The sequence below is a fragment of the Polyergus mexicanus genome, unplaced genomic scaffold, assembly GCF_030449975.1.
Source record: "Polyergus mexicanus isolate NDT 795.1 unplaced genomic scaffold, iyPolMexi1.0 SCAF_2, whole genome shotgun sequence".
Taxonomy (NCBI): Eukaryota; Metazoa; Arthropoda; class Insecta; order Hymenoptera; family Formicidae; genus Polyergus; species Polyergus mexicanus.
In genome coordinates this window covers 8,721,142-8,745,062 of record NW_027223322.1, presented here as the reverse complement: position 1 = coordinate 8,745,062, position 23,921 = coordinate 8,721,142, and the positions used below count along the sequence as shown (strand labels likewise).

The following is a 23,921-nucleotide window of genomic DNA, read 5'->3' as shown; positions in this document are numbered from 1 at the left end:
GATGAGGGAGTGAGCGGGTAACCTCCCTAGTCCGATATAATATCGCGTTACGTACACCTATTCCTCCCCTTTCTATCCCCCGCCTTTGGCGTTCCCTCCATTCTCGACCCTCTTTCATATGCAAAACCATCGTCGGCGCTCCATTGTGGCGCATTGTAGGATCGGGAGCCTCGGTCCAGTCTACCACACCTCGTTTATTTCCCACCGCATCCTCCGCGGCTCTTCAGAACCCCTTCTTCCCGAAGCTCACCCTCTCTTTATCCCTTCTCATCCATGGCGTTTTATTTTTCGCTTTCCATCACCGTCACCCACTTATAGAGCGCGACTCGTTGCTAAGTTTTTATTTTCTCGACTTTTGTCCGGCCGGCTGATCTAAGATACGGCTGTACCCCTTTTCAGCGGCGTGTAAAATAAATGGATAAACTCGCTAATTAAAAGTTTCGCTTTGTTTCTTTCCCATCCTTGTTGTCGTTGCAATGGACGGTAGGACAATTTTGTCGGAACGACCCTTTTTACCTCGCACACTAACCCTTTCCATACTATCATAGCTTCGCACGGTTAAAATTCCAAGAGATAGTGTATTATTTTGTAGTTTTCGTGCACGATCGTCTCTCCTTTCTCCTGCTCCTTTCCTTTCTGCTCTCGCTCGACGCGACGATTTTAACCCTTTCAAAGTTTTTTGTTTTTTAGTATTATATTTGTAGAAAATTGTATCTTTTCTTTTCAAGATAAAAGAAAAAATTTAACAGAGAATTTCTCTATATAATTTGAGATCATTTATCAATAAATCCTTTTTTTCTTAATGTTTGTGATTTTTAAAAATATATGTCGCCAAGATATATAAGATCATACCCTATACATAATGATAGTTAAAAGATACATTTTTGAAATGGATAATTTACAACTCATCTTTCTCTTGAAAGGATTAATTTGGGAATATGTAGGCGTTACGAACGCTGCGATTCTCCGACTAAATAATAATAGTATAACAATAATACTGTCAGAGTATTGACAATTAAGTGAGAAAACTGGCGGATAAGAGTCAAGACGCGGGTTCCGGTACGCAAACTTATTATTGTTAAATTTTATTAACGAGTATGCATTAATAATGTACGTTTCGGACCGTTTTTTCGTCCATTTTTAGCATGGATGTAAATATATAAAGATTGCATCGAAATTTTAAAATTTCACATACACAATATACAATATATAGTTATAGCCAAATATCGAATTAGAATTAATAATCAGAAAGGAAGGCTCACTAAAATCACCGATTCCAATGTAATTTTCATATATTTATATCCATGCTGAATCCATCCTTGGCCAGTTTTCCTCATTTAATTCTCCGATCAAAATTTATTTCTATAATTTATATTAAATTTTTATGCAATATTTAATAATAAAAATGACGAAAATAGAGCAAAGTTTTTCAATAAAATTTTTATATATTTAGAGAAAAGAGATTAAATTACTGGAGGAACACTGTAGAGTTAAATATATACACATATATGTATAGCGACGATAAAATTTTGGAACTTGCTTTTCCGTATAACGCATATTTGCAAATACGTACGAGCGCAATTATTAAATTAAACATTATTTTATTTCGGGACGTCGCGCGAAATTCGAGCGCGGCGCTCGAGAACGCGATAACGGCGGGATTAAACGTTAGAATTTATGGCAGAGAGCGCGATGCGACTCCGAGCATCGCGGCACGCTCGACGGTACAGCGAAACGCACTCATCCGCGCAGCCGCGTGCGCGGAATTCGAACGATTAACCGATCCGCGTGACACGCACGTTTCGGACGAAATTACTCGTTTCAGCGTACACTCTCGGGATATACCGGGTGACATGAATAAAATGGCACGCGCTGGTCCCCTCCGTGTGAGAGTACGCATCGAGTAGAGCTTTTAAGATTATTCGCTTCGAAACTTACGCAAAATCGGAAGATATAAATGAGATCGGACAGTCGCATTTAACATTAAATGTTCGATGAGGATATCTATAAAAAGTTATTACATAGATATTGCGATTTTCGATTATATAGATTTCTTAATTTAATATCACAGAACATGTTCTACGTGTTATAACATTATATTTTCTACAAGTTATAGAAACACTGTGTAATAGTTTGACATAGTAAATATATAAGATACATATAAATTCTTATGCGATAATCATACGGAAAGTGGAGATTTCGTTACTCTAATTGAATCGCTAGATTTATTAATCGCTGCTAAAACCTGAACGACCTATCGCCTCTCTGATCTAAATTCTAATATCAAGTTACATAATTTCGTTCATCTGTCTATAGATTAATGCTTATTGTTAAAAACATGCTCATGCAACCTCGTGTACTCTCCATTATTATATATTCATGCATCATTGGCATGCCTCTCGCATATAGACAGGAATTCAGTGACACGCTAAGAACGATACGTGTTGAGCCCGATTTCGCCCTTCGTATTCGGCAATTACTCAGGGGCGCACACGTCCGAACATTTCAATTCTTCTCCAATGCAACTTGCACCATATTTCATCCCGCACGAACATTCAAATCTCAGATGCGTTTATGCATTATAAACAGACACATGTGCAAATAGAAATTGTGCATTCGTGGACAAGCCCATGTGAACCCGGAATGTTTTCGTATCGAAGGGAGTAGGAGAGGAAGGAGAGACAGATACGGCAGGACACAGAATGTTTTTCATTACGTCGATTTCGGGAAATTTAATGACAAAAAAGATTGTCGTCCGCTATCAGAAAGATGTCGTCATCACAATAAGTGGCGATATACTTTAAACTAACAAGATCTTTGAAGTTATTCCATCTGCAATTTTTATTATAATAATTTTTCGTCTTTGTTTAATATTCAGAAATTGAATCCACAACCAGAATCAGAGACTCTGTAATATAGTTTGTTAAGTATAATGATAAATAGTTTCGACAAAAGTATAAAAAACTCTTAATATTAGAAGAAGTTAAAGAAGTCTGTCAGCGTTAATCGAAATTGATAAAATATTTGATTAATAATTATATTTTATATATGTTTATGAATACATTACAGAAAGAAGATCACAAATATAAACTCGTGAGATTATAAGATGATGCTTGTTTGATAAAGTTATGAAGATAATTATGTTTATATATTTGTAATTATTGCTTGTACAATCTGTGACATTGGTTCATGCCCATCATTCCCGTTTCGAAATATCTTTTGAAACTTTTTATCTTGAGAATTTCAAATATACTGTCATCTATCCAGGCAACAGAATCCACACATTTTTCTCTGTACTATTAAAAATGTATGAAGCGATAATTTATTAAGATAATTTATTAAGATAATCACATATATTTATTCTTTTCGAAATACATTTTAGTAAAAATAATAAAATCTCAATTCGTCAAATAATCGTTATACAAGATTATTGCTGATGTTGCCCGTATTTTAACTCTCTTCTGCAATATACTGATGCACTTTCGCTTGAATAAATTATCATTAGAAATAATGGTAGATGCTGTTGCCTGAGACAATCATTGAACTACGGTCCTTGGTTTTCCAGCGGGTGCCATTAAGCATCAAAGCTTATATCTAACAAGCGAAAAAGCCGGATACTAGGTCCGAACGTCCTTGCTGTAGGCACGAACTTACAATACATTGCCCGATTCACGAGATTCGTTTAGAGCACAGAGCATTCAAGTTGTAAGCAACGTCTCGGCGCTCGTTAATGTCGATTTGAATGTCCTCGCTCTGTCGGTTCTCATTCAATTCGATGAAGAGTGAAATTCAGTTCGACGGAGAAGCTTCCTAGTCGTCTTCAAAGTCTGCTTGAGCTTTTTTTGTATTGCAGTCATGTTCGGGTATAAAAAAAAAAACACGAGGGAGGGCGGATTTAGATTAATATTAACGTATCTATGATTTTTACATACTAATAAAAAAAACCAACCTAAAAGTAATTCGAAAACCTAAAAATACTTGTAATACCCATATTTACCGATTATATACAACCTCATATGACTGAGACGGTTATAGGTTTTTCTTAATGACTGAAATTGAACTACCGACTAATCAAATAAATAAGTAGCACGTAAATGTCAATCGATCACAGTGATAAGTAGCGTACGAATGTATCTCGCAAATTTATTGTCGTATATAATGTACGGTAAGAATAACACGGGCAAATGTATTTTTCGCGATAACTACGCAATCAATAGACAAAATTCCACCAGTTGTCATATTTCTCGTGTTTTTTTCTCGAATTTTTAGGAGATTAAAGAGGTGATCGATGTAATAAATGAGAACTGAAATATTACAATTGTAACATTTCTCAGAGACAACAAAGTAGAATGCTTTTAGTATTAATATCTTGGAGAGTTACATTTTGAGAATTTGACGTTGTATAATAAAAGAATTTTATTATTTATTTTATTCGAAGCTATTATTTTGCTTCTTGACAGTCTTCCTTTATCTCGTTTCATATATTGTATATTATAAATAATTTAGATTTTGTTTATAATATAAGTTTTACGAAAATTTATTCTTGTAAAACTATATTCGTAATATATATAAAATAACAATAATTTTCTGTTCCAAATAATTTTTCGCAAAAATTTCGATTTGATATTATAAAAAAATTTGATCGATTTTAACAACAAAAAATAATTGACTATATTCAACTTGAAATATTCTCAAAATACTCACGAAATGATATTTACTTCCGAAATTAATTACGAATCTGTTGAAACAAAATTTTCTCCTTGTCCGTAGAACTTCATATGCTTAATAATGTGAAAGAACGAAGAAAAGAAAATGAAACCGTCGCGATGATCCTTATTAGAAAGGAGCGTAAACTACCGGACGGAGAATTGTCCGACTGTGTTGTAAGAAAGAAGTTGAAACGCGGGCAAGCGCATTGCCGGAAGTAATCGCATTTTCGAACAAGTTATAAACTCTGACAGTGCCAAGTTTAATTAAAATCTACGAGGGGGTCGCGCGCGCGGCGCCCGGCGCCGAAATTTTCTCTTCGTGGCGAAAGATCTCCGCGGCAATGGAGGAGGGGAAACCCCTCCCGGCCATCGGGAAGTTATCGGTTCAACAAGTGGAGCCGAAAAGCGCTTAATACGCCACATCGGCGATATGTACTCACGCGAAATCAATTTCACCGCACATATAGCCAGGCTGTGCTGGCCTTGATCAATCTTCCTTTCATTGGCGGGAATCGCTATTACCGGAAGGTGTAAAGCGCAAGTTACGCAATTACACGCGACTCTGAATTTTCTACGGAATATTTCGAGAAAAGTTTATAAATAGCGTCTTTCAAGCAATTTATTTTAATTATGAACTAAAAAAACTAAATAAGAACTAAACAAGAAAAAAATCACATATCTCTCAGGAATAAATATAAAATTGTCTTAAAACTTGAAGATATAAGAAATTTGTATATTTATAAAATAATGGCTGTTTGATACGAGAAATACAAAATTTTCATTTTGAAGCAACAACTTTGCTTAAAGATTTTATCGGTACTTTGTAAAATTAATAAGTATATTATGTGCATGTGATAATATACATAGTTGTTACTTTTATAAAAATAAAGTTAAAATCTTTTTTAAGTTTTCTTCATTGTTGCATAATCGATGGGACGATTAACAGATTGTAAACTATTTTGATATTACTGATAATATTTAGATTTTCCGTAAATTTTTATTGATATTATATAGACAATAATAACTAATATAAATACACTTTAACGAGTCAAGGATGTTTATGTTTTTGTTATTGGGCGTTTATGGCGAGAAATCGAAAGAATCTAATATGTCAGTAATATTGAGCGTGTCTTCTGGAACGTATAACTATAGAAACACAGACGAGGGTCACACAATGTGCCCAAAAGCTATTGCTAGAAAAAAATACAATAGCTGCAACGATGAATCAATTTTTCTGCATCTATTCGGCAGTCTCTCGCGATTCGAATATTTTTCAGAGAAAGGACAAAGGTAAAGACCAATCGGTCGATCCGAATAAATTCCTTCTTTGCTAGGCGACGCTTTAATATTGATAACATCGATAAATGTTCGATCTACTTTGCGTTTCAAATCACTCTATCCTATTAGGAAGAAATAAATGAAATTCTCTTGAAACACAATATACGAGCGTACGTATCGATGATAGTACGTATATACCCTCTCGTTGTCAGTCCTAAATTACGGTGTATAATCTCCACGATGCGATACGAAGGAGACGAGAAAGCCGATGATCACGATGCTTCTTAAGTTTAATAATGACTAGACGCACGTAGCAATCGATAAGCATATTATAACGACGGATAACGATACGTTGCATTCTTTCGACGCGCAAAGGCATCATTAACCATTTCGCGTGAGTAACTTTGCAATCTCGCGGCGAAGTCTCCTCTTTCTTTGGCGCGAGTTGCCGATATTTCCAAATAAAGTAAACGAAAAGAACGAGGTAGGAGAACGTGAAAAGACTATGAAACTTGAATTGCCTACGTCGTAGTCGTGCGGTACCTCTATAGGTACCGTCAGCTGATAGATGAAAATGAATATACAGAGATGGTTGGTGATGATAGCTGCTCTGCGGCTGTGATAGTATACATATATAGTATATATTTATTTTTTCATAGCTGGCGATATAGTGCAGTTAAATGCAGTGCTGTGAAGTGCAGGCACGCGCGCATATAGGTTAGGTGCAGTAGTAGTAGTAGTAGTAGTAGTGACAGTAGTAGAGTTAGTAGTAGGTAGTAGTAGATAAGGTAGTAGTCCATTACAGGCGGACACAGGTTAATGGTAAAATAGTTACCCGGGCGTTGACGCTGCCAGAGTGATCTCGGCTCGCGGAGGAGGAAGGACTCACCCGGTATCCACCGAGGTTGTTCACCACGCAGGTGAAGGTAGCGTCTCGACCCTGCGGGATCGTTACGTTCTCCAGCGGGTAAGCGAAGTCTGGCTCAAGCCCGGTCACTGAAACAAACAGTACAATAGTTGCGCGTCAACGTGATTCTTAATACGTTTTCTGTTCCCGATTATTGAAAGTTTCTTGGTAAATAATTTTTGAAATAAATGTTATACTACTTCTAAAATATAATAGATTCGAGTAAAAGTCGTATATTGATATGTCGGTTGGAGAATATCTCTCCGCGGGAGATAAATTTCATTTAAAACATATCTGTTACATACATCTTAAATATCTCACTTTAGTAGTAATATTTGACAGAACAGATCGGAAAATCGCAGTAGTTTCGCGGAAAAATATCCCGCGGCTCTTGCACACGGGACACGCGAGATATTTTATGTCGCGTTATATATTCATGGAAAAAAAAACGGGCCTTTGTAGAAAGTTTGGCGTTATGGAGCATCCATACAACTATCTCATAACAGAAACCATCGCGGCGAATTTTTCCCGCAAAGATCTGCAAATGGATCGACGACGGAATTTTCGAGGCAATTTTCTCACATTTCCGAGCTATTTATAAATCCCAAAAAAATATTCGAGTTTATTCGTATTTGATGTTCACTAATATAACTTATAATAATATTATTGAAGAGAATAATAATAATAAAAAATAATATTGTAAGTACGAATCTTCCAATATACCATACAATAATTTATTTCAGAGAAGTTTAAGTCGCCAAGCACACACAAATCGTTATTTCCCCCATACGATCTCACCAAATCACTGTTAACGTATTCAGTGGCGGCACTAAATTAATTTGTGGAATGGAAATAGTTCGTTAATGGGATCCCACTGCGGATACATGTATTTCGCGAACGGTAACGATCCGAATCGATAACATTTAGCCGGTTTACGATGTAAAAGTAATCAACGCGGAATTAACACCTGTCGCACGTGAAATAGTTTTCTGTGGCAAACTTTATCTCGGGATCTATATTTTGTCAATAACGATACGCTGAAATTGTCGAAAATGTCGCTTGCGTAAAATAGTATGCTATTTTTTCGAAATATTTTCCATCCGCATTTCCTATATTTATATAGAAAACTCGCGGCTAATGTAATTTATATTTATGGCATATGAAGATACTTTTTTATATGTAATAGATATGAATATTATATTTTATGATGTTCGATTTATTGAATTATGATATTGAATATCAATTATATGCTCTTTCTTCCTTTTATACTTGTATTTATTTTATATAAATATTATACATTCTTGCATAAAAAATTATTACAAGGTCAATAATTTTCTATTTCTTATCCACTAATATAAAATACATACATATTAAATTGTAAATGATGTTTTACGCAATATCATAAAAAAGAATAATATCGATTCATATCCAATGCAATAAGATCGGAGAATTTTCGAATAGCGACAATAGCAAAGGCAATACAAGGAAATTGGTAAGCTATGTGATGGAAATTCTATCGATTATATTTTTTTTCTTATTGCGATGTATCGAAGGACACTGCTATAGCAAGATTTAATATTGGAAATCGAATCTCTCTATTATTTTTAGTACTTATTTTTGAATGAATTTGCACATTTTTGCCATATAGCATTTGCATTTGCTATTCCACATGCAATTCAATAACTTTAATTTCTGCACAAATAGGATTTTTTATAAACCGATATTTGTCAGTATTAAAATCAATATTATTCGATATGATATTACACTAAATATAATATATAATTTTATTTATTAAATCTTTTTTATTAGTAAGAAAATATAAAAGTTGTAATATTTCGTCTTTACTGTTATAATATCAACAAATATCGATATTATAATTTTTATCTTACACATTTCATCAAATATCTCTTTTCGTTTTAAATAAATATTATACAGACACAACATTAAAAAATATCATTATAACGTGAAACGAGATACTATAATTTATATTTTTTATTTATAAAGAAGATTTAATAAATAAAACTACAATATTATATATTATACTTTAATATTATATTGAATAATATTGATTAATATTGACAATGTCGGTCTATAAAAAAAAATCTTATTCGCAGAAATTGTAGATGGTTCAATATATGTAGTTTTTCTTTTTATGGAGCGTCTGCAGCTTTTGTTCGGTTTATAAAAGAAAGCTGGAATTACTGTATAATGTATCCATACGTCCATTATGTAATTGCGGTTGCGATGCAAGGCGTTTCGAGATAAAGAGAGATTCAATATGATGCACGTCTGTTGAACGATACAAAAGAAGCTGACTTACGAGGAAAGTTTGCCCGTCTCTTTTGCGCGAGAGGAACCTCCGCGTGTATCGATTTTAAATTCACGGCTGGCAGTAGCTGGTATCGTCTAATGTAACTTGGTTATGTGAATTTTATGAGACCAAATGGAAGTTGGGAAGAACGCGTTTTATGAAAGTTGCTGATCGATTTATCCGACATTCTCGTAGTGACAGACGTGACTAAAAATAGTTCCGCTATCTTCGCTCTTCGTCGATGCTAACATTTTCGCGATATATGTGCATTGCGTTGTAATATCTTACCATAAAATTCTTCTTCCCTTTCTTTTCCCCTTTTTCATCAAGAGATTATATCAATCAATTATATTATTTTTTATACACGAGATACCCGAGAAACTGTAATGGTCACTTTACGAATGGTTATCGTCAACAATTATTGCGTATGTTATTTTAAAAGGCCAGTCGACTGAGAGTACCACTCTTCGATATTACCGGCATTGGGGAAGGGAGGGGGGAGGTATGCAATTACAAATTACAAATTAAAGTTTTAAATATAATTAATCCATTCCGCGCTCAATGTAAAAGGATAACACATTACTAAAACGTCGACAGCTATTTATTTTAATATCGGGGACTGAAAACGGATAAAAGCGTGGATATTTAAAATGAAATGCTTCTCATGCAGCTCTATATTTGTGACGTTAATATAATTGGTTACGCATATATAAGCGTACTGTAATTTCTCGCAATGGCGTGAGATGCTATATTTTAAGGAAAATGCCTTTTCCTCCTGGGAGATGAATTTTACAGTCGCGGTGTGACGAAGATGTAGAACATATCGCGGTGCGCCGACAACTTTGTCGGCTGAATTCTACGAGGATATTTGAAGAGCGATGTACATACATATAAACACTGAGCAAAACTCGGCACGTTTGTAAAACGTATCGTAAAATTTCTGTTCGCACTAAACATGCGTCGCGTCGGCGGCTGAAAATAAATTGAAACAAATAGAATTACCGTCACTGACGGTAAATATTAATATAACGCCATTTCTCTCGATAAATCTAACAAGAAGTCTTTGACACGTTGTGGTAAAATATTCCATTTTCACATTTTCATTTACTGTAACATGCTTATCGTATTCAATGCCAATTTGTTTGTATGCAATAACAATTTTCTCTTCTTTTACTTTATGAATTATTATTAATTTCTCAGATTTTATATTGACACAACGTATAAAGAGAGATTATGATAAAACATATGTGATATATTAATATAATAATATATTAACGTAACAAAAACGCGGTCATATACTTGCACGATGGAATACAATATGAAATTAAACAAAAGTGTCAAAAAACAACTTGATTAATATTATTATATATATATTTCAAATAATATTAATCCAGTGCGATCTCAAAATAAAATTTAGCGATTCCGTTGCAAATTGCGGCTCTTATGGGCATAAAGCAATTAAATTGGTAAGACGAGCATTGCGCCGAAACGCTTGCACTTTATGCGGAGGAACGGCCTCGCATAAATTGCCCTCGCCTACAAAGGACAATGTAAAGTAATGCCACTTAATCCCTTTACCTTTACAATAAAACCATCACGCTATCTTACGAAACGTAGTGCAAAGTCCGGGCATGCAATGTTCGTTTATCTTCCATCACGCGTAAAGCGACAACTCTTGCAACTAAATGCAAATTTTTGTTTACGTTCTGTCCGCTTTTTTATTGCACAATTGAAATAGTTCCGTAAAATTTTTCTTGCGTTCTAAATCGAGAGCTGGACAAAGAATAGATAAAAGGCGATGATATATGAACCTTCCGGAAGAACGTATATGAATTTCTCGCGTAAGCGAAGAAAATATCTTGTTTACCTGAAATCATGATCTGCGATTGCGATGCGAGGAAACCATAATTTTCATCTCACGATACGCCACTCGGCTGTATCGATGGTGAAGATGTATCTCAGAGTTATGGACTTCCAACTATTCGTATTGCATTTTTGCGGAAAATGCAAAGTACGGAAAATACAAGACCGGAAAAATGCAAAGAGTGCAAAGTGCATCGTGTAACGTATTCCCGCTCCAATTAAGAAGTTTCCCGACAGAAATTTTTCCTGCAAACTCACGCGAAGGAGCACGCGTTCGCATTTTACACAGGTTTCGAGCTTATCTATCGCAAGTGTCGACAACAACGTTTTCGAAGCGTCGCGATTGTACGAAGTGCACTATCAACGCTTACGGATGAAGGATTACAGGGGATTTGAATTCAATAGGAAAAAAAAAAGAAAGAAAAGCGGTTCAAAAGTTCAGGATTCGTATGTATTTAGTTAGCTCCGTTGTAAGTTTGTGATATAAACTATTTTATTCATCGATTCGTATCGTTATGTAAATTATGTGTCACGTGTTAGTGTTACGGATATCCACATTGTGATGTCTTCCGCGTTCACGCAACTGTAAATATGATTTCTTGACGTAAGGAAATTTTTTGCATGTCGGAAGTTTTATACACGCCTGACAAAATTGGATAACGTTTGCGCGCGCGCGATGCGCACATATGTGCCAAAATTGTGCGATACGGAGAATATACGGAATTGATCAAGAATCTCATTTTCTCTCAGTTGTAGGTTTTCTGCGAATAGAGATTTTGCTCTCGTAAAATTTGAATTTAGGATTGCGATATTTTTAATCGAAGATATTTTACGTCGAAAATTAAAAAAATTAACCACTACAAGTTTCATAATGACGATTATTAATGACTGTAAATTGTAAATTAAAACTTTGTCGAAGACAAAGTTATTCGTTAAGAAATTTATAATTATGGGTAAGCACATGGATTCTTAGATCGAATTACCGTAGCAGCCACAATAATCCATTGATTTAAGTCTACGCGTGTATAAAACTTTTACATCTCGCAAGATGTGGTATAAACAATAGAACATGTGCCACAATCAAAAAGTTTGATATACAATATTTGATCCCATATATATTTTATATGATAGAATTTTTTTATAATGAGAGAGAGAGAGAGAGAGAGAGAGAGAGAGAGAGAGAGAGAGAGGGAGAAAAAGAGAGAACTGATTATACATAAAGAAAAAAGTAACACAATTCTGATTTAGTCCGCGATGCAAGAGTTGGTTTAATTATGGGTAAAGATGTAATTTTTTTAAAATTAATACGTTGCTTAATCATACAGGTGGAATGTGCCTATCATAGTCATGTGTAGAAATATAAAAGCACGTATATATTCCTATTCATGCATTTAGCTTGCTTCGAGGAGAAGTCTCGCATTTACGTAGAGAGAAAAAAAAATTAGAAGTCGAGTTCTGAGCGAACCTCTATCTCGAGCGCTCTAACGCGCGCTATAGTTATGCTGCATTCAGTGCATGCGTCGGGAATTTTTCGCGACTGCAGCTGCTAAACTAGCCATAAATTTGATTTCGCGGTTTAACGTGAATATAGCAAAACACACGCTCCCATGCGTTAGAATATTTTTGTAAAATGGAAATTACCATAAAGTTTTGTTAGAGGAAATTTTATATGGGACGCGAATAATAGTAAATTATGATAAAAATTCATTATTAAATTTTCAACAACATATCGCTTGTTTATTTAAATATACAATATTTGTATCATTTTTAAAATACTTTCAAATCTTTTGCGATAAATTGGATATGGTTTTTTTCGCACATTAATTGTTTTCACCAATCATGGATTACACGGGAGTCAATTATTATGATCAAATTAGAGAAAAGAAGATCTCAAGAAGATTTACGACATTTTGATGAGAAAAAGAATCGTATGCTGAATCAATCGAGTTTATAATATCATGCACAAAATGTTAAATATCGCGAGAAGCAGCATTGTATCGTTATACAAACTTCTGAAAATATTTGACATACTTGATTAAAAATCTTCTCACTATAATTTTTTTTTAATACGTACCATGCGTAAATTAATTTTTATACATATATTTTTTTTGTACAAAATAAAACAAGTAATTCAATAGTAATTGGAATTATTTTTTATTTTTATTTTTTTTTTTTATCGAATGTACGGTACCATGTGAGAGAGATAGAAATCGATAATTTTTTTGTACGGATTAAAAGTTAAAGGAGAAAATTTGTCTTTAAAATGTTGACCGCTCATTTTTTATGCAAACTAGACGCTCGCTCTTGCGACTTTCATTTCTTGCCAAGATTTCGTCATCCTGTCGTTTGCCACGAATTTGCGACGAATTTCCCAAAGGAAATTTTCTCCGCGCCGAATTTCGAAGCCAAATTTTGAAACAGACCTCACCGAGTAAGCTTTTCTCTCATCCGGGACACTGTAACTTCTTTCTCGCGCAATTCTGCCTACTACTCGATGGGATGCGAGCGGGAGGGATTGCGTATCGAATTTGAATTTGTAGCGACGAATAAGAGATACAATATCGAAGCGAGTAAAGTATCTAGAATATCGCGACACGATGCGCGTGGCGTATGACACGAGCGAATCGAAGAAAGCGACAACCACCCCCACCGCCGCCGTTGAATTTTACGACGATATTTACATGAGCGCAATATTTTATAGGGCACTTAATGCCAGGTCACGTTCTGTCTCTCACTGGCTGGGCGGTCTCCTATGAATCAAAGTGCGCTTTAAAGATTTCTTTCTCATCCCGCGACGCGACGGATAAGGAACTCGCTGGGGCTCGTACCTTGTACGGAATATCTTACGTGGCATCTACCTATCTTATCTCGCAGAGGGTTTTCTCCGTATTCTCTATCTCTTTTTTTCTTCTTTTCTTTGCCTCGCTTCTCTCTCTCTCTCTCTTTGCCTCGAATCAATGAACGATCTTTACTCGCTGCGATGCCAGCAGAATTTTCTTGTATCGATGAGGAGGCGGAATCGCGAAGCATAAACGACGGAATCCTTTACGCGATTCTCACATCGACGCCGATATCGTTGCCCATTCGAGAATACTCGCCTTTAAGGTGCAGTGATAGCCCGCAAAATGCAACTTGAAGGACAAAAAATACGATCGCGTACACTATATTTTACATTAGCGGTCTTGACATTCGAACGTTTATATCATACGCATTGAAAAGTTAAGAGTCAATTTTTTTCTTCGATTGAAAAAAGATTCATTCTCGAATAAGGATCGACGCGATTGATCGAGCAATTTTTTTCTCTCCGCAAATTGCAATTTGGTATGTATAGCGCGGCCATCTACGAAAACGCAACTCTCGTTTCCCTCTCGGTCTCACGTCTCCTTTAATTCGCCGCGGAGACCCGAGAACGAATGCAATTACTTCCATAATCAATTTAGATGACTCGCAGCGGAGCCGGCACGTAACTGTTAACGCGATTATCTGGCGCGACCGGAAAGTCGTGGAATAATGGACGGGTGGAGGATGCCTAGACATCGTGAAGGTCTCTTTTGGGGATGTTAGTGTCATCTCTCTTGCGAGCGCACATTAGACCGTCCTTCGAGACGCGTAGGTTCCGTATTTGACTAGCACAGTGCCAATTTAGAATCGATTCGCCGACTAGCTTCAATACGACGATAAGATTTCTACCAAAGACAGCGCGTAAAGCTCGCCGCAATTCGCAACAACCTAATCTCGAATTAGTTTGCAAAAGAGTCGTTTTGCAAGAAACTCGTGCTAAAATTAAACAGCAAGTCTCGTTGTCTGCATCACGGAAGATTTATCACAAACATTAAAATTTTTAATTCTTCTAATTTAAAGACTATTATTCCATTGTTTCCAAGGACAAATTTATTCAAAATTTTCCTTCGCGGCAATTCGAGAAGAGGAAGACAAATTTAAGCATCCCTCGCGGGTGAGTTACAATTGTTCAACACGTCACCCTTGCAGTTGAGAATGCGCCCCCGCGTTTATTGCCGGCGTTGTTTTCACCTCCAGACTTCTTGCTATCAGAGGGAGGTTTAAGCGCGTTGTATTTTCGCAATTAAGACCGAGCGGGTGGGGCGGAGTAAGGGATGCAGCCGGTTTTGCCGCGCTCCCTTTAGTCTCTTTCGGTCGAATTTAACACGGACTCTGGATCAAAATGTCCCGTCTAAGCATTGGTGTTTAGTGGGAATTCATGTTACATTTTGAACCGTTTCTAATTCGTAGCTGCGCCTGCTAAAATGTATGAATGGTAACAGACTTTTCTAGCGATTAACAGCAGCAGAAATTAAATTGATCGCCAGTTATTTTCACGACTTGATTGTATACAATTGAATTCGAAATCACAATTAACAAAGTACATTTTAGTTGTCAACTTAATTATTTATATCCTTAATTTATATCCTTATTTATTTATCAATTATTTGTCAACACTACAAACATATTAAAAGTGTACAAGAAAAAATAAAAAATATACAAGCTTACATGTCGGACACCCTGTATATTATTGCAATTTAAAAAAAAAATTTTATTTTTGATATAGTTTAATAAAGATTTAATTCAATTGAATTTTATATTTAACATTCTACTGAATTGTGTAACAAAAGTGTAAATTTTGACGCGGTTGTTAACGACTATTAGTTGATAAATAATGGCTTGCCCCGTGATTGATCGCTCTCTAACTGCACGAGGTGTGCTTTCGTCGGCCAAAAGGAAATAAGTCGGAGCAAATGGGCCGTTTGCCGAGCTGCATTCAGCATCGCGGCCTTATCCGAGAATTAACCCTCCGCTTTTATTGCAATGTTCTCTCGTTTAGCTTCTTGCGATCGGAGTCCGAGGTGTGTGTTCGCATTTAACCTTTTCGTGCTGGCGTTGAATAAAGCTTTTTGCTTCCTCGGACGATTTCTCGTGTACTCGGGTTGCACATTCGTATCCATTCTCTACGGGGTGTTGCGTGACTTATTGACAAAACAAGTTCCTCTAAAGCCATATTTAGTCGAGAGCGTCTTATGTATTTCTGTTATGTCATATCTATATATATATATACACAAAGTACGTTATTTAAATTGAGACGCCTAAATATAAAAATAATAAAGCAAAATAAAAATAAATGTTTCAGACTAAAGTTGTAGGATTTCATGAAACAAATTCGGTTGAGTTTGGAAGCGTTTAAACATTACAATTTCGAGAGTCAATGTCCACGAATGTCCAAGTTAACAATTCAAGACTGTTGCGTTTAGGAGAATGAATACGGAGGGACTTGGTTTTTTCGAACGAAGAAGATAAAGTAACTGGGTCGCGATCCATTCTACGATCGTGCTCGACCTGTTTTTTGGATTGTGCCATTACGTTATTGCTTCGTTTCTCGACCACGGCTGTTAAATTAAAACCCTCCCGCATTATCGCAAGATAAAAGCGTGTTGACAAGAACACGACTTTTTTTGTAAATATTCGTCGAAATTACGCGACAAAATCCATCCTTATTTTTTAATGGAGTTTTCATCAAAGTAAAAGTTTTTTGCTGCTGGAGACGCAAGAGGTTTATACAAATGTACGCAATAAAATATTATTCTTGTATCTACAAATACGAATAATTTTCGATTTATAAAATGAGGATAATTGAAAAAATTACTTGAAATTTTCACTGCCTTTCTTTACGATTTATTAATCATGTTTCTATCGTGTATTTCTGCAATATTGTAAACAGTTAACATTCACGATTTGTTATTATGACAAAAGTTCATAAAATGTTAAGCTTATTATGTTTCCACAATCGTCCCTAAATGAATGCACAGCAATTCATACGGAAATTAATTTATGACTCTCGGAGAGAGTCAATCGGTTTTATTTTGTAGCAGGTGCAGGAGAATCGTTAGTTGAAATATTTGTTAAAGTTGCTAATTTAGCAGGCGATAGAACGAAATGGCGCCCGGTTAATTTCCGAGTGTCATTTGCAGCAAGCCTTTTTCGACATTTTGATTCCATGAGCGGTGATGTTGATACGGCTAATTAAACGTAAAATAGGATAAGGGCAATTGGAACGTAATTTATAACAATGAAAGAGCGATTAATGCTTAAAAATGGAATCTAGCAAAATTTATTTTAAAACAATGATGTACACTTTGGAACTTACCTACTCTGATAAAACATAGGGTAACAATAAATTTTTTATGTTTTGTAATTTGATTTCATTTAAAACGTGTAAAACATAGGAACGCGAGAACTTTACCGTTACGTATGCCTTTCCAAGATTATTTCTCTCGTTATCGATGCGGATTAAATTTGCGTGGCTTGATATCGAGAGGCTCACGAATCAACTAGCGTGTGAACAAAAATGTCGAATACATTTTTGAACATAATCTTGTACCGAGAAGGATTCCGCGACGCGCGACAATAATAACGGGCGCCACGATATCAACAGCATTTCGGAAATCCAGCGATGCGGGACAGGATTAAAATTTAATCCGGTCGCATGAATCTCGTGTCGTCCAATTATACAAGCTTACGTTTGCGAAGGGTCTTTTAACATGGTGTGAATGTAAAATGCGCCGGGCAACGAGAAAGAGAGAAGACAAAATTCGAATGATGCGAGATGGAAAGCGAGAGAAGATGAGTTGAAAAAAAAAAAAAAAGAGACGGTGAACGGAGGCCTTTAAACGCATCTCATCGGATTGCGCGCTTTTACAGCGTGTCGGGATCGTTACGCTGTTGTGCATTGCGAAACAGATTGGTTGGTCGGATCTGTCACACGGTATCACGACTCTGACAAGAAAGACGGAACAACCAATCAACTGTTTCTGTTCCTTTGTCCGCTTGAGCGCGACGCGACGCCACCAACGCAGTGCCCGTTCGAATTGAAAATACCTCGTCACCGCGTTTCGTCGCCACCGCTCCTAAATCCGTCTGTCCGCGCGATTGTTGCTAAAAGCGCAGATAAAACTTTTCAACCTGTACAGGATGCGCATGACGCGAATGAAAAATCTGATAAAGAGAGGACGAGGATATACGTATATATATATATATATATATATATATATATATATATATATATATATATATATCGCGAACGAGAAAGAGAGCTACGTATAAACGTGTGTTAACCATTGACCAGTTAGATTCGAAAGGGAGTAAAAACGTTATACTGTTACATGTGGGCCATCCTGATCGTCGCTTTTTGTTGCTTGTCATATATACAAAGTCCTTTATTTTACAAAAAATCTTTGATCAGCCATGCTTTTTGCATTTAACTTCCTGCACAATTTTGCTGCGAGCTTGGTGATAGACATCTTTTTTTTTATTATCGTACAGATATAGTTTTTGGATCATTCTGTACTCGATATATTCGAGTTTATTAGCATATTTCAAGTAACGATTAATGTATCATTTTTAATTTTCAATTCATTTATTAATCTCATCGATTAGTTTATTATGTTACAAAGGGCATTAGAAAATAAAGATTAATTTTTATTTATAGATATATTTATTTACAATATATGGATTAATTATTTATATTATTATATATGTTATATATATTATATATATATATATATATATATATATATATATATATATTATATACATTTTATAGTAATTATATATGGATTAATATATTTAGAAATTAATTTCAGAGATTAATTTACATATAGAAATACATTCTTATAATACAGGAAATGGATTTATTCTCTTAGATAAGACTACGAAATGAACATATAACATATCGATTAATATCTATCGCTAAATTAATATCTGGCGAAATTCATCTCCGTAATTTATAAGCATATATATATATATATTTTTTTTAAATAAATTTTTAATCGATCACGTGTACAACAACAGTGTCCCGCGATCGCCGTAATAATTGTCACCGATAAGCGAAAGCAAGAGAAGTGGGAATAGTAATGTCCACGACCATCGACTGACCGTCGTATAAACGCGACGAGTGTACCGAGCAGGGGAAGAAGGAAGATGGGGTGGATCATTCGAAGAAGGGGTCTCGGGTCAAGAGAGGTTTCTGTGCTCGAGTGTAAGGAGTCGTGAGCGAGTAACGTGTTATTCGATGTCTCCCACGGGGATCCTGGACTATCGCTACCAACGCCATCGGTCCGATGGGCTCCGATCCTTCTTCAAACGTTTCTCCACTACCCTCGACCGTTCGCGTTGCTCACGCTACTTCACGCTACCACTCTCCCGTGAGTGCCACTACTGCCGTGATCCCAGACTCGTCCGTCGCGAATTGAAACGGGTCGTGAATCGAGGGTCCGTACATCTGACCGTTGCCATTTACGTTAATGAGCGAGAGTTTGACGATATGGCGCTGCGAGAGATCATATCACTTGGGTCAGTGCTTTCCTATGTAATTTGGTGTAATTTTAAAATACTCAGGGAAGCGCAATTTGAAAATGAAAAGAGACTTCCTAATAGAAGTCAAAAATTATAGTTAAATCAAAATTTTTGTCATATTAATAATTTTTTCTCTTTAATACAGAAACATAGATTTTTATTTCTAAATAAATAAAAAATATATATGATAATTTTTATTTCACATATTTTTTTTTTTATATTTTTAATCAATATAATGTTCTTTTATATAATTTGTTATTATCAGCAATTCAATCGTAAATGAAGTCATCGAGCGTAACAAATCCATGCAGGGAGGCTTAAACGGTGATCGTGGATAAACGATTAATATTAATTTGCGAGACACATTGTGTTTGCCTATTTATTTGAATTTGAACGAACCGACGAATTTATACGGATTCGAACGATTCATTACATTGACAAGTCATATCTCGTTTAAATCAAGATCAGATTAATAACAATCGAGTTTCAATGCACAAATATTGCTACCGAACCAGATTAAATTAATCAAAAACGTCGACATGCGTGCACACACTTTTCGAATTAATTTATCCGCATCAAAGTACTCGATGTAAATTAAAATCTTGTTGCAGTTTTTGATCGGGAACACTTCAAAATTTTTTTTTTTTTTTTGATATTAATTTTTTTTATAATTACTTTTAAAATATTTTCAGAGCGAGAACGGCTCATTTCAATATCGAAACTATTTTTACGCCCAACGTATGATGTCAAATATTCATTACGATACTTCATGCTAATCTATATGTAGTTTTATTTTATACGATCTCTTCGACAGTTACATGCGCAAGACATCGTGTTTGCATATATTAAAATCGAAAACACCCACTGGCAATAGCACGAAGTCTCGATATGTGATATTGACGATTCCGTGGCAGCTATGTTTTCTCAACAAATGCGTGCGGGAGTGTTTCTCCACTGTGGTGAAATATCAATATTCGCAAAACGAGATGTCCACTGGACATCCGGGCAGCTTCGTTTTTCTTCGCGTTCCTCGAAAGGATTAAAAATATTTTCCATAACCACTTTTGCGGGAGCTAATATTTACACAATTTATTTTATATCTCTTCGCAGATCGGCATATCGATTATTTCTCATCGATCATCTCGCTTTGTCGACCTCTCTTTTCCTCTCTTTACTTCTCAATACGATTTCCATCGAATTGGCACAATAAGAGCGACCGCCCGAGGAATATTTGCTAAAATAAACACCGCAAACCTGTATCAATACGAGAAAGTTAATTGCCGTCGCACCGATAGCATTGATATTTCGTTACTGGTTTAATGCCTTACGATCGCGGCTATTTTATACGTCATTTAGATGGTTCACGCCGAGAAAATTATGTTTATCGAATTTTAATGGGTATAATGATATTTGGCTAGAAGAGAAAAAAAGAGAGAGAGAGAGAGAGAGAGAGTTAATAGTCGTCGAACAATGAAAAAAGTTCAATGTCCGTTATAGTGAATGCTAACACTATTAACGATTCGATTATGTCGTAAAAAAATTTTAAATATTGTAGCTATAAAAAGCTTGATATTTATATTATTAAGGAATTTATATTATTAAGGAATGTTAGTAAAAATATTGCGGAAATTAAGATTTAAAATAAAATTCCACACGAACTTGACTTATTTGAACATCTAAATGAATTTGTTTATTGCAATTATTATATAACTTTCTGTGGCAGCATCTTCAAGACGAAAAAAATTTAGTGTTTTGCTTGAAATGAATAAGTAATTAATTCCGAGCGTGAGACTGCGATTTACCAGGTAGAGAATTCTCGACTTAATTTACCCGACGTTTCTTCGAGAAATTCTCTCCCGTTTTTCCTCGAGTACGTGAAGCAATGCACTAAGATGCGCCCGAGGGACGTAGGGATTTCTTGCGCAGTCGAAATTAGCGGTCGTGCGCGACGGATGGTCATTGAAATTACGTGAACGTCCGCTTCCTTTTCGAGGACGTCTGGCCGGACGGACGTGGCCCGCCGAGGAATCAGTCTCGAGAGCGGAAATTCGACGAAAAGCAAACTACCTCGCTTCCCTCAGGGAGCGGTATCCTTGTGTCTCGAGTGTGATTTTCGATCGTCCTCGCATGAATGTCTTCCCATACGCTGAAAGACTAGCCGTTGTTAAATATAAGTAATAAAAAAATGTTAGAACGAGACTCATCACTATAATATATATATATATAACTTAATTAATATACACTCTTTTGAATTAAACAATTTAATATATTATTATATTCTTATAGAATATATAATATTCTATATTAAATGACTCTGACAAACTTATTGCGTACGAATGTCTCTATATACATATATGATAAATGCGTGACACATTTGAGATACTTGTTTATTATTAATTTTGAAAAAGAGAAAATTTTTATATTTATATACGCGATGAAACTCGCGTGAAAATGCTCCTTGTACGTCTTACATTCATTTTATACCAGATTCCCACCGCGTCTGGTATTCGCCTACACGTGTTCCTTCCCCAACATGTCTCGGCGCGCAAGATGAAATTATACGATGTACCACCAAACCCCTGTACACACGTTGAGAGATATAACGCCGCAAACATATGTTATGTATAACCGGCTAAGGAGAGAGCGGATTGCTTGAATGTTTTCACGGCGATTCCCTCGAATCTGTATTTTATTTTAAATTATGTTTTCTTTGAATGACATTTCTTCGTCTTTATAAATAAGTGTCTTGATTTCTAAATTAAGATAAATTGATATATCTATCATTAAAATGTTTCTACTAAATTTTGTACTCGATATTATTAGAATGAAAGCATATTCTTTAAATTAAATTTCAAGCTGAAATTTAATTTACTAAAATATACATGTATATTATTATATACAACACAAATCGATTTTTTGATTTTTCTCTCTAATATTGAAAGTTGGAATAATTGACAAATTAAATTATGATAGTAATAGAAAATAGATAATTCTTATATCATCTGTTTAAACTTATTAAAAATTTTCTTTCTTAAAGTAATCTCTCTCTCGTTGCTTCTATTTCTATATAAGTTTATAAATATCTTTTTCTCTACACACACATTATAACAGCTATAAGAGCAAAAATAATTTTAAACAGTATTCTCTTTTTAGAATGCTCATTTTCTTCAGATTATTAAATCAGAATCAAATATTATATAGTAAAATAGACTTTTTGAAATATAAGATACGACAATAGAAGGATTAAAAGATAAATATAAGTTTCACACATGCGCATATTATGAATTATAAAAAAAAAAAAAATATTTTCGAGAATTTATATATAGCAATAGTTGAAAATGATCAACTACAGTAATAAGAAAAATTAAGGCGCCCACATCCATCTTCTTTTCATGTTTCAAATCATTAAGGAATAAAAATCTTATCAGATAAGTTGAGGGCAAATATAGTACATCGCAGACTTAGCAATGATGTTTCTCCGCTTCGACAGATTCGGCAAGTTGATTCTATCGGACGTATACGTTCGATTAACAGGCTAAGCTTGCATCGAGCAAGGATCGTGGACATGCCCACGTGGATCCCACGGGAATATCTACGTAGAGTAACTGAGTCGAAGCATGTTCGGGGATTAGATGACAGTCGGAAAAACAGTCGAAAAATGTTCTCAGGTTCGCCACGTGTATTTAAAATTGCATACACTCACACACACATATGCACGCGCGTGATTCACGTACGGAAGATAACCGAAAGAAAGATTCGATTCTTGATTGGGTGTGAGCAAACAGCGATTCCTGAATTCACCGTCTTTGCTACTACTTGAGTATGTCCAGACATGTCGTCCCTACGTGTCACGGCAACTGGCCGAATCCCATGTCGCTTCTTCCCTGTTCCTCTTCTTTCCTTCTTCTTTTTCTTTCTTTTCTTATCTTATATCTCCAGTTCCGTTACCATCGGTATTCTTTCCGCCATTCGAAATTCTCGCTCTTGTACACTTCCTACTCTTCCTAGTCGGCGATCCTGCTCGTTTTCTCCTTTTCGATCTCTCTTTTTTCTCGTCCTATATTGCTAGGTACGTGTTTCTCGCGATCCATCGATTTTCCTTTTTGTTATCGAGTTTAACGATAGCAAAAGGAAACTATTCCCATTTTTATTTCTTGTCCCTTTTTTGCAATTTCTCGCGGCACTCCCCCTTTTCCTCTTTCGTTCGTTTTCAAGTACGGTTTTATATCTTTCTTTGCCTTGTATCTTTCTCGATCTCCTTCTGCCCATTTTTTTTTTCATTTTTCAACCTCGGTTGCATCCTTCACCAGTTTAACCTTTTCTCGACCCTTTCCTTTGATTTTTTCCTCTCATTTGCCTTTTTCCGCATCTTTCGAATCCGCTTTTCCGCGCGCACTCTTTACATCTCTCGCTCTTTTTCACGCATCGTTCCAACCCCTCTCAGCCTCTTCTTCCATTTATTTTTATTCCCTTTTTTTTTTCTTCGGCC

At 35.5% G+C, this 23,921-nt stretch overlaps 2 protein-coding genes across 2 annotated transcripts in view; one reads left to right on the top strand and one right to left on the bottom strand.

Annotated features, from left to right (window-relative positions):
• The window catches only part of LOC138944801 (carbonic anhydrase-related protein 10-like), a 253,528-nt gene that overhangs the window by 66,671 nt on the left and 162,936 nt on the right, over positions 1–23,921 (top strand). The window lies entirely within an intron of this gene.
• The window catches only part of LOC138944803 (lachesin), a 117,485-nt gene that overhangs the window by 21,417 nt on the left and 72,147 nt on the right, over positions 1–23,921 (bottom strand). The window contains exon 3 of the mRNA XM_070315814.1: positions 6,823–6,983. Within this exon, the coding sequence (XP_070171915.1) occupies positions 6,823–6,983 (161 nt within the window). The remainder of the gene's footprint in view (positions 1–6,822; positions 6,984–23,921) is intronic.